This window comes from Aquarana catesbeiana, linkage group LG10 (genome assembly GCF_042186555.1).
Source record: "Aquarana catesbeiana isolate 2022-GZ linkage group LG10, ASM4218655v1, whole genome shotgun sequence".
NCBI lineage: Eukaryota > Metazoa > Chordata > Amphibia > Anura > Ranidae > Aquarana > Aquarana catesbeiana.
In genome coordinates this window covers 31,186,583-31,203,775 of record NC_133333.1, presented here as the reverse complement: position 1 = coordinate 31,203,775, position 17,193 = coordinate 31,186,583, and the positions used below count along the sequence as shown (strand labels likewise).

Below are 17,193 nucleotides of genomic sequence, written 5' to 3'. Positions count from 1 at the left end.
TGCAAGAAGAGAGGTGTCGAGTCTCCAGATACGAGTCGGTCTGGTTGCCCTTTCTCCCATAGAGATTGTAATAGGAGCATGGTCAGGCCATGTAATGGTTCCAATTGAGGATTCCGTAATATCTTGGAGACTGGAGAGTGTGTTTGTCTACCAGAAAGAAGTCAATGCGGAAATAGGATAGTTGAGATGACGAAAAATAGGAAAAGTCCCGCTCTGAACCATGATGGCATCTCCAGACGTTGAATAGGCCATTTGCTTGAAGAAAAGGATTCAAAATTGGTCGTTGGTGGCGGGTTGTTGATTTGGTGTCAATGTCAGGATTTCCGACTATATTGAAGACACCTCCTATAATTATTCTGCCTTTTGTGACTTGTGTCACCTTCTTGTGTAAGCGTTTGCAGAAGCGCAGTTGCTGCTTGTTTGGACTGTAGGCGTTGACTAGCGTGTACGTGACTCCATTGATGTCGCAAATTGCAATTATATAGCGACCCTCGGGGTCCAGGATGGTTTGGTACAGGTTGAAGTGAATAGAATCTCGGACAGCTATGAAGACTCAATTTTTTTCTTTGAATTGGAGGCTAAAAGGAGCTGGTGGTAATTTTTCAGTTTGAACTGAGGGGTTTTGTTTAGTGCGAAATGCGTTTCCTGCACTAAAAGGATATCGGCCTTTTGGGTGATAGCCTCCTTAAGTAGTGCAGATCTCTTCTGAGGAGTGTTCAGGCCTCTAGCATTAATGGAGACAATTTTAAATGCCATGGCAGAAAGTTGTTGTTTAGAATTTCTGATGCAGATATATAATTGGTAAAATGAAAATAAGATGAGGGTAGCTGGTACAGGTATAGGGGAGGGTAAATAAAAAGGGAGAGCTCGAGAGGAGGTGAAGTTCTCAAGCTCAATGGGCAGTAATTACTGCACAAAACCACAAGGATGGGGGTAGATAGACTCACCGTGGAACGGGTAGGTCTATAAACAACTGTCTAGGCAGACGGGTGCAGATGAACGAAGCTGCAGGTAGTCAGCATCTGTTGAATCAGAGGCAACAGGGTCATAATATAGCTTCAAGCATTTTGGTAAGCTCCTCCAGTCTCCATTTGGTGGTTTGATTGGTCTTGAGGGTCTGGGGTATCTGCAAGTATGATGTGCCAGGCTTTGAATAGTTGGAGACCCGAAGGGAGCATTCTCACCGCATGGGTCTTGTTCTGGTGGGTGCTAAGTAGCTTGGTGGGAAATCCCCATTTGTAAGGGATTTTGTGGTTCTGGAGTGCCTTGGTAATCGTAGCGAGTTGGCGGTGGTTTTCCATGGTGGCTTTGGAGAGGTCAGCGTAGAGATTGATAGAGTTAAAGGGGTCTGGAAGTCTGGCTGTGCATTTCGCTGCATACATGATGCGCTCCTTGACCGTAAAGAAATGGATGCATGCCAAAACATCTCTGGGAAAAGAGGCTCATAAATGGGGAGGTTTAGGGAGTCTGTGTGCCCTGTCAATCTCCAGCAATGTTTCATTTTCCCATCGCACACGTTCCTAGTATAAGCTCTAAAGGTCGGGTGCTGCAGCAACAACCAGCTGGATACTGATTCAAGTCACAATGTAGATACTTGCCAGCACACCAAGGATCAGCACACGGTGGCGTCCAAACGGTTTAGTTTATTGCATGAACACAACACAAAAAGGTGCAACGTTTCGGAGTCACGCAGGACCCCTTCGTCAGGCATGTCACATGCCTGACGAAGGGGTCCTGCGTGACTCCGAAACGTTGCACCTTTTTGTGTTGTGTTCATGCAATAAACTAAACCATTTGGATGCCACCGTGTGTTGATCCTTGGTGTGCTGGCAAGTATCTACACTGTCAATCTCCAGGTCTCTCTCAGACAACTCGGGTATGAGTGAGCGCATTAGGGATTGGATGAATTTTGTTAGGTCAGCCTGTTGGACCGACTCTGGAATATTGCGGAATTTTATATTGTTCCTTCGAGAACGGTCCTCGAGGTCTGCCAGCTTGAGTCGGATTTGTTGTAGTTCATCCTCATGGTCAGTGACTGCATCCACCATTTTATTATGGGCATTGTACAAATCACCCACTCTGGACTCTATAGTGTTAATGCGTTGGTCATGGTGTTGTACTGAGACAGACAATGATGATACAGCTGTGGACAGGTCAGTGTACAGGGTCTGTCTGAGGGATAGAGCATGTTCTTCATGGTTTGTTCAGACAAAGGCTGGTCTGAAGCAGGGAATGATTCCAGCACTGATGACTGCTGAGGAGGAAGGAGAGAGAATAAACAGGACCTGTGCTGGGCTGTGTGTGCTCTGGCTCTGTTGTTCTGAGCCTTGATTTAGCTGGGCTTGCTGTGGAGGGTGAATTGGGGGGGAAGATTCATCCTGGTGGTCTGTGGAGGGGGGTGTCACAGAGGTCTGGAGGAATTCCATCCCTGGAGAGGGTGAGGAGAGCCGCGCTGAGCTTCCACGGGCGCCATCTTGGCTGTCAGTGATACCAGGCAGTGAGAAGTAAGTTGTCAGCTTTCTAGGAGATTTTTACTCCTTTCTCCATTTGGACATCGCGGTCGGGTGGTGTGGGGGAGTAGAGGAGTGATAAGAGCCGTTTGTCGGCCCTGTTATCTGTCGCTGTGTGGCCGCTTTAGCTGATTATCCTGAGGAGCTGAGGGATTAGGCAGCCATTTACTCACACCGTCAAGCCACACCCCCCGCTGCACACAGGTTTTTTACCTCAATGCATAGAATGCATTAAAGCAGATCTTTACTACATCTGAGCACCTCAAATTGAAAATGCTATCCGCTTGACAACCAGACGCCGCATTTATACTACGGCGGGTTGGCTCGTCACTGTAGCTGTGCGTCGGGTTTGTACACGGCGTTCTGTTGGCGCCCATTGGCCAGCGGGGGGATAAAATCAGCGGGTCTGTCAGACTCGATCTCCGCCGGCCACCCGCGATCGTTCCCCGCAGAGACAGAATGGGGATCTCCCTGTGTAAGGGGATGACACAGGATCTTGTCTTTCTGCTATGCAGGAAGATGGATCTGTGTGTTGTCCCAAGCAGCCCATCCCCCATACAGTTAGTAAACACACCCAGGGAACGCAGTTAACCCCCGATGTTAACCCTTTCCCTGCCAGTGTCATTATTACAATGTCAGTGCATATTTTTAGCACTGATCACTGTAATAATGTAATTGGTTCCCAAAAAATTGTAAAAAATGCTATGTCCGGTCTGTCTGCCGCAATGTCGCAGCCCTGCTAAAAATCACTGATTACCACCATTACTAGTAGAAAAAAATAATAATAATAAAAATGCCACAGATCTTTCCCCTATTTTGTAGACGCTATAACTTTTGCACAAACCAATCAATATACGCTCATTGGGGGTTTTTTTTACCAAAAATATGTAGCAGAATACATATTGGCCTAAATTCATGAAGAAAATAGATTTTTTTAGATTTTTTTATTGGGTATGTTTTATAGCAAAAAATAAAGGGGGGCTGAGGGGGCTGCTGCACACAGAAGGTTTTTTATCTTAATGCATAGAATGCATCAAGAGAAAAAAAAAAAACTTCTGACTTTACAATGACTTTAATTCATTTTGAATATTCAAAGCAAACACCCCCACCCATCCACGTCTCTATGCTTTATTTTGTAGCAAAATCACTTTGAAAAACACCCTCCAAGAATTTCTGGCTGTGGCGATCTTGAGTAAGGGCAAATTATTCACGTAGCATTTACTTCCTAGAATCCATCTGCCCTTAGCTCAAGCGTGCATGCAGGAGGGTGTGCTTAGCTGAGAAAACCCTTCCTCCTCTCCTCTCCATCTGAAGACTCCTGGGATGTGTGACATAATTTGCCTAGGTAAAAAAACAAAAAGTAACTGATGGATCAGTGTTCCGTCTATCACAGGACTCGGTCTAGGAGGTGGGACTCTGTTACAGTGGCCGCTGGAAGAGGAGGAGGGAGGAGGACGGCACGCCGGGATATTCAGATTGGTGAGAGGGGGGGGGAGGAGGACTCTGACAGAGGTGCACCAAAATGACGTCATTGGTACAATCGCGATTCAGGATTTCTCCGCATCAATGCAGAATCCTTTAAGGCTGAATCGCGATGCATCGATTCAACAATTATTTTCAACACCCCTAGTTACCAATGTTTTTTTTGATGACTGTGCTCCCAACTGCCTTGAGATCATTCACGAGCTTCTACTGTGTAGTTCTGGGCTGATCCCTCACTTTTCCCATGATCATCCTTACCCCATGAGGTGAAAACATGGAGCTCCAGACCGAGGGCGATTGATGGTTATTTTGTATTTCTTACATTTGAGAATAATCGCTCTAACAGTTGTCTCCTTCTCACCAAGCTTCTTGCTGATTGTCTTGTAACCCATTTCAGCCTTGTGCAGGTCTACAATCTTGTTCCTGACATCCTATGACAGCTCTTTGGTCTTGACCATGATGGTGAGGTTTCAATGGAAGAAAGAAATTTTGTGGACAGGTGTCTTTTTATACCCATAACGAGTTGTCGTTAGGAGCACCTTCTTAAATTGACAGGACTAATCTGTGTGCCACATGAACACCTACTGTAGTCTGTGGGAGCCAGAATTATTGTTGGTTGGTGATTAAATACTTATTTTACTCACTGAAATGCAACTCAATTTATAACATTTGTATCGTGTTGTTTTCTGGATTTTTGGTTGATATTCTGTCTCTATAATTTAAATTATACCTATAATAAAAAAATTATATGGCCACTGTATTCTCTCACATTTACATGATCTAATTCAGTGGAAAAAAAAAAGTTACCATAAATAACACAAAATGCTGTCCTAAAAGTGAAATTCAGGTTAGTTTAACCAATTCCCGCCCGCCGGCCGCCAAATGATGGCGCGGCTCTCGTTCTGGGTGGACGTCATATGACGGCCCTCCAGAACGACCGCTCTCACGCGCCCGTGGGGGCGCACATTGTGGCGATCGGTGGTGTGTCAGTCTGACACACCGCTGCACCGATCTCGGTAAAGAGCCTATGACAGAGGTTCTTTACTACTAAACAGCCGTGTCCAATCACGGCTGATCACGATGTAAACAGGAAGAGCCGTTGATCGGCTGAAAATTGGCTTGGGCAGGAAGGGGTGTAAGTGCCTGGTATTGAAGTAGTTAAACTGTTGATACCAGCTGTTCTAGGCGTCTGCTGTTCTTATCTGGTGACAATCACCCAACGTGATTCCAGGGTACTCTGTTATGGAAATCTCCCTTTTAAAGGCATGTTCATATTCCATCAAACCCCAACACTTGACCAATTTACTCTCACCAAATTGACCCACGTGTGGGGAAAGCACCATATTTTGTAGGCCCATGAAGGAGTAAAAAAAATCAGGCCTTTCCAAACTAAACGGCATACTAAGAATAGAGGTCTTAGCAATTATGGAACTATTCAATTTCCTTTCATAAATGACCCAAATAGATTTTATAAGATGGAGAACAATGTAAAAAATGTAACAAAATACCAACCAAAATTCATCTTTCTGTGCTAATATCTTTTATTGTGCCATACTGTCCATTCATGGTTGATGTTCCTTTTGTCCAGGAGTCTGGTTCAACCATAAGAATGGATGCAGGTGCAGGTTATGGATTTAGTCCACTTTCTGATGAGGAAATACGGGAGATTGGATTGCTCAAGCTCTACAAGAAGGTGATGCCACATCAAGAGATGGTTCTGTGTCCGAAACTGAGCTACGAGAGATCATAAATGCATTGCGGGAAACTACATTGTGTGACACCGCTGGGAGGATCAATGAGCAAGACAACTGCATGGAAAATCCTATAGTGAACATTACTGTAACTGGAGAATCGAGATCTGGAAAGGCTACTTTTGTCAACGTCATCCGGGGTCTTGATGATAATGAATTGGAAGGTGCTGCTAAAACAGGAGTGGTAGAAACCACAACATATCCTTCAGATTACCCACACCCCCTGTAAGTATGACTTCCATCTCTTTAACCACTTGAAGACCGGACCTTTTCTGGAACTTTTTGTTTAAAAGTTTAAATTTTGCTAGAAAATTATTTAGAACCCCCAAACATCATATATTTTTTAGCAGAGATCCTAGAGAATAAAATTGCGATATTTTATGTCACACTGTATTTGCGCAGCGGTCTTTCAAACACATTTTTTGGGGGAAAATATACTTTATTGAATAATAAAAAAAACACACAGTATTTACCCCAATTTTTTTGTAAAATATAAAAGATGATGTTACACCGAGTAAATACAGGCATTTCAAGCGCCAAACACATCTAAGCGCAGCTAAACGCATCCAAACGCTGTAACTTGCATTTTGTTGCATTTCGTTTACAGGCGTTTTTCATTTTTGGCTATTTAAAGAAATATATAATTATATATTTTTTAAAACGCTTCTAAACGCGGTACGTAAACGTGGCAAAACGGACGTTTTAAACGTTGGTTACTATCTGTCAAGTTAAATCATTCAGGAGAGGTTGTAAAAATGTCCCGTGTACATGAAGCCTAAGAGTTCTCTTCACTGGAACTAAGGGGCCAAGCCTAACCCCTGATAAATAACCCCTCACCATAATCCCCTCTCCACCACACTTTACACTTGGCACAATGGAGCCAGGCAAGTACCGTTCTCCTGGCAACTGCCAAACCCAAAAACATCCATCGCATTGTCAGACAGAGAAGCATGATTCGTCACCCAGAGAACACGTCTTCACTGCTCTAGAGTCCAGTGGCAGTGTGCTTTACACCACTGCACCTGACGCTTTGCATTGCAATTGGTGATGTAAGGCTTGGATGCAGCTGCTTGGTCATGGAAACCCATTCCATTAAGCTCTCTATGCACTGTTGTTGTGCAGACAGTTGGCGACTTCTGCGCACTGTGCGCTTCATCATGCGCTGACCCCGCTCTATCATTTTACGTGGCCTATCACTTCATGGCTGAGTGGCTGTTGTCCTCAGTTGCTTCCACTTTGTTACATTACCACTAACAGTTGACCGTGGAAAGTTTAGTCACAAGGAAATTTCGCGAATGGACTTATTGCACAGGTGGCAACCTATCACGGTACCATGCTTGAATCCACTGAGCTCCTGAGAGCGACCCATTCTTTCACAAATGTTTATAGAAGCCGTCTGCATGCCCAGGTGCTTAATTTCATACACCTCTGGCCATGGAGGTTATTGGAACACCTGAATCCAATGATCTGGAGGGGTGTCCCAATACTTTTGGCAATATAGTGTACATCCTAATTACAACTTCCCAGTTAACCCACCATTACCTGGGATACAGAAGAGGACTCCATACCTTAGATCTCCAAGGATTCCAATGACCCCAACCGCCAAGACATTATGACCAACATTAAAAGAGATTTAATGCAGGGCGGGTGGGAAGTTTCTTCCATGTCCGTTGGTTCCAACTGCTTTATCACCTCTACTAATCCCACCCTGTATACCTGTATACCCCCCACAGCCCTCCTAATCTCTGAAAATTGACCAATCCTGGTAAGTAGCATCCATTCTCCTGTTGTCTCTAAAGAACCCTATCCTACCCTGTCCCCTTTGTCATGTAGCCCTTTTTTTTTTTGCTTCGGGCCTCTCTTTTCTTATGTAGCATTTGCCTCTATGCAGGTCACAAATAGAGAAGGTGGTCCATTGCTACATGAGCATTGACCTAGAGTGGCAGGTCATCAGGTTAGAGATAATTTGGCACCTCACCATTGATCATTTGGTCACCTATATAAAGAACACAATTTTACTCCTCAAAGGATAAAAGTGACCATCACAGGGTCATTTGTAAAGGAAGCAAATGCTGTAATTGAGGCCACATACTTACCTTTCTGGTGGTTGGTGTCATCAAACTCAGACACGTTGTTGCTCCCCTTGCACTGCAGGTATTGCATACTTCCAGGTGTATAAATATCTGCTTTTCCTGCCACACTCTGTTATTATTATACAGGATTTATATGGCGCCAACAGTTTGCGCAGCACTTTACAACATTTGGGCAGACGGTACACTTACAATACAAATCAATACAGGAGGAATCAGAGGGCCCTGTTTGTTAGAGCTTACAGTCTAGAATGGAGGGTCAAATGTAAACAAAAGGTAATAACTGTGGGGGATGAGCTGATGGAGAAAATATAAATACAGTTGTTAAGTGTGGGTAGGGTAGGCTTCTCTGAAGAGAAGGGTTTTCAGGGATCGTCTAAAAGCTAATAGAGCTAATAGAGTAGGAGATAAGCAGACAGATTGGGGTAAGGAATTCCATAGGATTGGAGAGGCTTTGGAAAAGTCCTGGAGGCGAGCATGGTAGGAGGTGACGAGGGAGCTAGAGGGCAGGAGGTCTTGGGAGGAATGAAGAGAACGAGTAGGTTGGTATTTAGAGACTAGGCTAGTGATGTAGCTGGGGGCTAAATTGTGGATGGCTTTGTAGGTAGTTGTTAGTATTTTGAATTTAATTCTTTGGCCGAGCGGAAGCTAGTGGAGGGATTGACAGAGAGGAGTAGCAGACACCGATTGGTAAGGTGGATGAGTCTGGCAGAAGCATTCATGATGGATTGAAGAGGTGATAGACTATGTAGAGGTAAGCCAATGAGAAGGGAGTTGCAGTAGTCGAGGCGAGAGATGACCAGCGAGTGAATTAAGAGCTTTGTTGTGTCATTGGTTAGAAAGGGGCGTATTTTGGAGATGTTGGGGACGTTGAGGCGGCAGGATTTGGACAGTGATTTGACGTGGTGCTTAAAGGAGAGTTCAGAGTCCAGGGCTACACATAGAACCTTGGCATGCAGGGATGGGCTTATAGCTGTGACATTGATTTTGACAGAGAGATCAGGGGAAGGGGCATATGTGGGAGGAAAAATTATAAGTTTGGTTTTGGATAGACTGAGTTTCAGGAAGTGGTGTGACATCCAGACTGATATATCTGATAGTAAATTAGTTATACGTGAGGAGACAGAGGGAGTGAGCTGAGGAGTAGAGAAATAGATTTGGGTGTCGTCAGCGTAGAGGTGGTATTGGAAGCCATGGGAGGCTATCAGCTGACCCAGGGAGGAGGTGTAGATTGAAAATAGGAGAGGTCCCAGAACAGAACCTTGGGGGACCCCAACCGAGAAAGGAAAAGGAGAGGAGGAAGTAGAGTTGTAAGAAACGCTAAAGGTGCAGTTGGATAAGTAGGAAGAGAACCAGCTAAGAGTACAGTCACGGAGACCAAAGGCGTGGAGTTTCTTGAGGAGGAGGGGGTGGTCAACCATATCAAAGGTAGCAGAGAGGTCCAGGAGTAGGAGTACAGAATAGTGTTATTGGTCTTTCCTCTTGCCGAATCTATGTCACTACTGGATGTGTGAGCCAGCTAGAGGAACCACAGAATTCAGAGAAACAATTTAACTCATCCAGAAATGTGTTCTACGTTGTGTGACCTAGGAGCAGCAAAGAAGCAAATTTTGAAGGCACAGGTCACCAGGAAAGGTAGGTGGCCAGGTGGCCCAGGGTTGTTGTAATGGAAATCCCTACTGAGATAAATACTGTAGCTACCACTGCTGATCTCCTTCTGCAAAATGCTAGCCACCAGGTTGCTAACCCAGAACAAATATGAAGGTCAGAAAATTCTGAGTTAGTTGAGAGCTCCTTGGCCTGCATGTTTGTTCTGGGCCAGTCACTCACAAATCACTGAAGTCATTGTATCTGAATGGCAGCCAGTTAACTAGTATTTTCAAAGGCGAACTCAAAAGTGGTTGCCTTAATACTTCCAAAATAATGTTTTTTGCCTAAACCCACCTCCAGCCAAAACCTTCTTTGGTTTAGGATAGTGTGGTGATGGTTAGGAGGCTTTATCACATTTTTGTTGCTCATAGAGTAATAGGAGGTATAGTGCAAAGGAGAACAGTCAATGGAATGTAGAATATTTTAGATACTATATCTACTTAATTTATCATAGGAAAACAACATATATGCCCCGTACACACGGTCGGACTTTGTTTGGAGATTCCGACAACAAAATCCTAGGATTTTTTCCGACGGATGTTGGCTCAAACTTGTCTTGCATACACACGGTCACACAAAGTTGTCGGAAAATCCGATCATTCTGAACGCGGTGACGTAAAACATGTACGTCAGAACTATAAACGGGGCAGTGGCCAATAGCTTTCATCTCTTTATTTATTCTGAGCATGCGTGGCACTTTGTCCGTCGGATTTGTGTACACACGATCGGAATTTCCGACAACGGATTTTGTTGTCGGAAAATTTTATCTCCTGCTCTCCAACTTTGTGTGTCGGAAAATCCGATGGAAAATGTGTGATGGAGCCCACACACGGTCGGAATTTCCGACAACAAGGTCCTATCACACATTTTCCGTCGGAAAATCCGACCGTGTGTACGGGGCAATACTCATGTATAGAGTAAATAAAAGTCTATATCTTATACATGTCAATGTGTTTTGTACAAATGATTTTCACGTATGTAAATTCTATAATAAATGTTCTTAAAGGGAAACTATAATGGTTTGGGGTATTTGTTTTAAGTTTTAAACTGATATTATACTATATATAGAGCACAATCCTTGTTTGACAAATACTGTAAACATTTAATACAGGATATACCCCTGACACGTGATTTACAGAGCACTATAGGGTTTACAAGGTGAGGGGGCTTCCATAGTTGTTTTCTTTCAGACACTCTGGGGTTGGTTTACTAATATTGGAAAGTCCAAAATCTTGTCTGCATAGAAACTAATCAGCTTCCAGGTTTTATTTGAACAAGCTGAAGATAGAAGCTGATTGGCTACCATGCACAGCTGAACCAGATTTTGCACTCTTCAGTTTTAGTTAATCAACCCTTCTGCCTCTAACTGAAACCCAAGGCAGAGGGAAGAGAAACTGCTCTGGTGTGTGTGTGTACATTTAGGCTTGAGCTACTGAGCTCTGTAAAAATGTATTTTTTTTGCTCTGTTGGTAAGAGCTCTATCTACTGGCACTGGTATCACTAAAAATTGGTGTCACCCCCCCTCCACCAACTATAGTGCCCCTTCAGTAAAGACCCCCCTCCCTCAGTATAAACCCCCCCCTAAGTACAGACCCCCCACTAAGTATAGACCCCCTCCCTCAGTAAATACCCCCCTCCCTCAGTACAGACCCCCCCTCAGTGCAGACCCCCCATCTATCAGTATAGACCCCTTCAGTGCAGACCCCCCTCCATCAGTATAGGAACCCCATCAATGCAGACCCCCCTCCATCAGTACAGACTCCCCTCCATCAGTGCAGACCCCCCTCCATCAGTGCAGATCCCCCTCCTCCATCAGTGCAGACCCCCTCCATCAGTACAGACCCCCCTCCATCAGTGCAGATCCCCCTCCTCCATCAGTGCAGACCCCCCCTCCAACAGTGCAGACCCCCCTCCTCCATCAGTGCAGACCCCCCTCCCATAGTGCCCCCCCAAGCACATGTCCATTTGCATTATATTTTTACAGACCTTAGAACAGCGCTGGATAGGCACAGCAGTGTGTCCCTTGGACTCCCTCCTCCTGTGTAGATGTGGGAGGCGGCTTCGCTCCGCTCCGCTGTGTGAGACAGGGAGACAGCCAGGAGAGATGCCAGAGATGATCAGGGTAGGGGGTGAGGACTGTATGGCGTTAGCGGTGCCGCTGCCCACAAGTGTCACCCCTCTGGACTGTCATCCTATAAAGAATTTACTTGGCTGAATTCTGGGGTATTTTGAAGGTAGATTTCAGAGGAAAGGTACAGAATCTTATAAAATGAATTGTAAACCTCCATAGCAGGGAATATTTTGCACCTAGACACTCCTGCAAGAAAATATGCTGATTAAATGAGGATTTTGCGATAATAAAAATATGTTTTTTTTCCAAATACAGTATTTGGTTCGATATGCTGCATACTTACCAGCAGCACCAGAAAAAATGCATCTTCTTCTTCTCCTTTGGTGTGTATATAGCAAAGGTTTGGTCTTTGATCTGTTACCATTTGCTCCCCACTTTGCCTTATTAACCTCTTGGTTACTGGGCGCTTAAACCCCCCCCGCCCAGACCGATTTTTAGCTTTCAGCGCTGTCACACTTTGAATGACAATTGCGCGGTCATACAACACTGTACTCAAATTAAATTTTTAGCATTTTTTTCACACAAATGGAGCTTTCTTTTAGTGGTATTTAAAAACATGTTTCATAGTTTGTTATAAAATTTTGCAAACAGGTAATTTTTCTCCTTCATTAATATTCGCTGATGAGGCTGCACTTATGGGCACTGATGGGCTGCACTGATGGGCACAGATAAGGCGACACTGATAGGCACAGATAAGATGACACTGATGGGCACTGATAAGACGACACTGATGGGCACTGATAAGATGGCACTGATGGGCACTGATAAGATGGCACTGATGGGTGGCACTGATAGATGTCACTGATGGGCACTGATGGGCACTGGTAGGTGGCACTGATGGGCACTGGTAGGTGGTATTGATAGGCAGAATGGTGATGATGCACTGATTGGTGATTTATAGGTGGCACTGTGGGCACTGATAGGTGGCACTGTGGGCACTGATGGGTGGTACTGTGGGCACTGGTAAGTGGCGTTGGTGGGCACTGAGAGGTGACGCTGGTGGGTCCCTCTCACAGCCGCCGGTGATCGGCTTTTTTTTTTCTCCACATGCTACTACCAATTGACGGCTCTGTATACGTCAAATGATCAGCTGTCATTGGCTGACAGGTGATCACGTGGTAAGGGATCGGGATCGACCCCTTACTCCGATCTGTGATCAGCCGAGTCTCATAGACTCGCTGATCACAGAGCATGCCGCACGCACCTTGCAGGGGGTGCGCAGGCCGCTCAAACACGGGAGGACGTCCATGGACGGCCCTCCCGGCAAATTAAGTCTGCGCTGCAGCCATCTTTCAGTTATATCGCGGACGGGAAGTGGTTAAAAAGTTCTATTAAGTTTTTACTTGTATTTACCAAGCGAGGTGAATATAATACCTCTTCTATTTTAGGGGAGTGCCATTAGGACTTTTTTTTAAAGGGTTAGTAAACCTTTAAAAAAAAAAAATCTTATGTAGATAAACGCAAAATTAGAAGTTCACTGTTTTCCTGGCCAACATCCAATAATTAACAATGGATGGCAAAAAGAATCCCCATTGAATGTGACTTTAATGGCTCAAAAAATACTTTATCCATAAACGTATAAACTTTATTGTAATTGCATAAAAAAGTATTAAACAGTACACTATATTAAAAATTCCACATGTAGGGTTTAATAGGGATTCACAAGGGTACAATACGCTTATACTTATTTGTACATGATTTGACACAGGCAGAGATCACATAAAGAGAAGAGATCCAACGCGTTTCAGAGGCACTTAACTCCTTCCTCAGGGATAGTTCTATAAGTAGTGTAATTTGATCTACAGAGAAAGGTGAACTAACCCTTTAAAGAGTGTCAGGGTCTTTTTAAATGTCATGTTACAAAACCTATGTAAAAATATTTTTTATTTTTCTTTAGAAACTTTTCCAAAATGGATTCTTCAGAAACCTTTCATATGATCTCAACAGAGGAAGCGGAGGAAATTAAGGCAGCTTTAGAAGAAGGTGACTTATGTTCAGCATCCGAAAAACTCAGTCGATCTCTAAGAGAGATTGAAAATGTTTCATTAAACATTGCAGTAACAGGAGAGTCAGGATCAGGAAAGTCTACTTTTGTCAATGCCATCTGTGGCATTGATAATGATGAAGAAAAAGGTGCTGCTAAAACAGGAGTTACAGAGACCACCATGGAAACAAAACTCTATCCACATCCAGAGTACAAAAACGTGACATTTTGGGATCTACCCGGAATTGGGTCCCCAAATTTTGACCCAAACAATTACCTCAAAGATGTTAATTTCCATCAATATGACTTTTTTATAATTATGTCATCGGAACGTTTCCGGCATAATGATAGAGCGCTGGCTAAAGAGATCAAGTCCATGGGAAAGAAATTTTACTTTGTGCGATCAAAAGTAGACTCAGACTTGCACGCTTCTAAAATACGTCGTTATACGTCATATGATGAAGAGAATGTATTGCGTGAGATTCGGAATGACTGCATTAAATGCCTAAATTATGGAGGGATCCAAGATCCAAAGGTGTTTCTCATCTCCTCTCTAGACTTTAACAAATATGACTTCAATCAAATGCAAGAGACACTAGAAAAGGAACTTCCAAGTCAAAAGCGACATGTGTTTATGTTATGTTTGCCCAATATTTCTCTCCGAATTTTAGAAAAGAAAAGAAAAGCCTTAAGGAAGCAGATCTGGAAGTGGGCAACTCTTTCCTGTGCTGTGGCAACATTCCCTATTCCAGGACTGTCAGTTGCTTGCGATATTGGCATCTTGGTGACAGAAATGACAAAATATCGGGATGCATTTGGCCTGGATCAAAGATCACTTCAAAAGCTGGCTAACAGATTTAATAAAGATGTCAAAGAGTTGAAGTCTGTGATCAGATCACCTATAGTAGTAAAAGAGATAAACAAACAGCTTGTCACCACCTTATTAACCAGATCAGCAGCCGGGGCAGTTGCGCTCGTTGAATATTTAATCAGTACTATACCTGTGATTGGCACAGTGGTTGCAGGTGGCATGTCGTTTGGTACAACATATTTAATGCTTTACTACTTCTTGAAATATATTGCTGAGGATGCTGTAAGAGTTCTCTTAAAAGCTTTAGAGTCTTCAGTTTAGAAAATGTTATCATATGTTGGATACTCATGTGAATGCTACACACTCAGCTTCAAATAGACCTATTGATTACACATTGCAAATTGACACACTATAGGGTTGATTTACTAAAGGCAAAGCCACTGTGCACTACAAGTGGAAGTGCAGTCGCTGTAGATCTGAGGGGAAGATCTGAAATGAGGGGAAGCTCTGTTGATTTCTATCATCCAATCATGTACAAGCAAAAATGCTGTTTTTTATATTCCCGTCCTCCTCAGATCTACAGCGACTGCACTTCCAAGTGCACTTGTAGTGCTCAGTGGATTTGCCTTTAGTTAATACCCCCCCCCCCCCCTGCAAAATGTGTGTGGATTCATAGCCATCGCTCCTACCTAAATGGCTCAAAGTGTGTGGACAACCCTCCTAATTTTTGAGTTCAGGTGTTTGAGAAAAGTAGGTATCCATTTTAGAAAGGCAAATATCTGACAGGGAGACTACCAAAATGGTTTAGCAATTCACAGAATATAAAAGTAAAGGGTATAAAATTACAAAATTGGCAAGACAATGGCATTGAGTGACTATTTAAAGAATGACCACATAGCACAGTGAGTTTTTTTATTGTATAAGTTTCATAGGATATCAAAATGCACAATACATACCCCAAATCTAATCTTCTTTCTAAATTAAACACGCTCAGTTTTACTAACCTTTTGTTATAATTGATAATACAATGAACTTTTATTAATTTAATTGCCTGCTTTTGAAATTTCTGCATTCTTTTGTAAGCTAAAATAGATGCTGATGATTATAAGTAAAATAAAAGTTGTGTTATTCACGCTCAAGACTCTTTCTTCACTACTACATATTATTAAAGCCAGATATTACAATTCCTTTTGTATTTTAAAAATTCTATATCACTATATTTGCTAGGTAGAGTGTCATTTAACTATGCACTGTTGGCATCTTGCCTGTACTAGAACTGAAGACAAAACTTTTATTTTTTTCATTTTGGATAGAGTAAAGCTGGCCGTAGATGGATCTCTTTTATTCCTGTTCTGGGGACAACCCAACATTTTGGATTTTCTTTTCCCCTTTCACTCTCGGTGATAATTGTAAACAGGATAAATAGAGAAGGTGGATCTCCCTCCCCTAATTGGGATATAGATAGTAATAAAAACTTGACAGGGGTTCTAATTCCTCTCCACTTTGTCCAAAAAAAAAAAAAAAAAGTTTTGCCTTTAGGTAGACTTTATAGCAGAACTCCAGTACTTCTTCCATTTCTCAGTCTTTCCTTGGACTCCCTCTATGTTATTTTTTTTAAATAACAGCATGAATACTTTTTTTCCACCTGTTATCTGGCTGGTCCTCTTTTCTGGTTGAGGGTGGACATTAATGCTACAATGCACATGTGAATTGAGTGGGGCTCAAGTCACTACAGCTATTACATAGTTAATCTGTTTGAAAAAAGACACAAGTCCATCTAGATAAATAAAACACACGCACAAATAGAAAACCTCCACATATACCCACAACTGATCAAGAGGAAGGCAAAAAAACAAATAAAGTGTTTGTTTGCTGTAGCAAATTGGATCATTTGCTCCAGCAGGGTAAAAAATTCCTGCTTGATCCCCCCAGAGGCAATTGGATATTCCCTGGATCAACTTATAAATATTAGTATCCAGTTAAATTATGTGCATTTAGGAAAGAATCCAGGCCTTTCTTCAAACAATCTACTGAGCTGACTAGAACCAGCTCTTGAGGGAGTATATTCCACATTTCCACCGCTCTTGCTTTGAAGAAACCTTTCCGTATTTGGAGATTAAAGCGGGGTTCCTCCCAAAAGTGGAACTTCCGCTCATCGGATTCCTCCCCCCCTCCGGTGCCTCAGTTGGCACCTTTCAGGGGGGAGAGGGGTGCAGATACCTGTATAATACAGGTATCTGCACCCACTTCCGGGAATAGACTCCTGCGGGAGTCGCGCCCCCTCCCGCACTCCCCCGCTGTCTCCTGGGAAACACACAGGTCCCAGGAGATAGCGGGGACCATTGAGAACGCGCAGTGCAACTCACGCATGCGCAGTAGGGAACCGGGAAGTGAAGCCACAACGCTTCACTTCCTGATTCCCTCACTGAGAATGGCGGCGGCAGCACCCGAGGACCGAGGGACGGTTCGGTCTCGGATGCCGACATCGCTGGACCACGGGACAGGTGAGTGTCCTTATCTTAAAAGTCAGCAGCTGCAGTATTTGCAGCTGCTGACTTTTTAAAAAAAAAATTTTGCAGGACTCCCGCTTTAACTCTATTTTCCTTCAGATGTAAAAAGTGTCCCCTTGTTCGCTGTGATGACTTTAAAGTGAATAGCATAACACCAAGATCACTATATGGACCACTTACATATTTATACATGTTGATCATATCCCCCTTAACCACTTGAGCCCCGGACAATTATGCTGCCTAAGGACCAGAGGTCTTTTTCCAATTTGCCACT

General features: G+C 43.5%; 1 protein-coding gene across 2 annotated transcripts in view; it reads left to right on the top strand.

Moving 5' to 3' along the window:
* Positions 1–15,051, top strand: part of LOC141110537 (interferon-inducible GTPase 5-like) — a 71,729-nt gene extending 56,678 nt beyond the window's left edge. The window contains exons 1-3 of one of the 2 annotated variants that reach the window (XM_073601927.1): positions 2,292–2,504; positions 5,581–5,968; positions 13,512–15,051. In XM_073601927.1, the coding sequence (XP_073458028.1) occupies positions 5,805–5,968; positions 13,512–14,730 (1,383 nt within the window). In that variant the 5' untranslated portion in view covers positions 2,292–2,504; positions 5,581–5,804 and the 3' untranslated portion in view covers positions 14,731–15,051. Of the gene's footprint in view, positions 1–2,291; positions 2,505–5,580; positions 5,969–13,511 lie in introns of those variants that run through there. The other variant, XM_073601926.1, reaches the window with a different exon arrangement.
* The last annotated feature ends 2,142 nt before the right edge of the window (positions 15,052–17,193 follow it).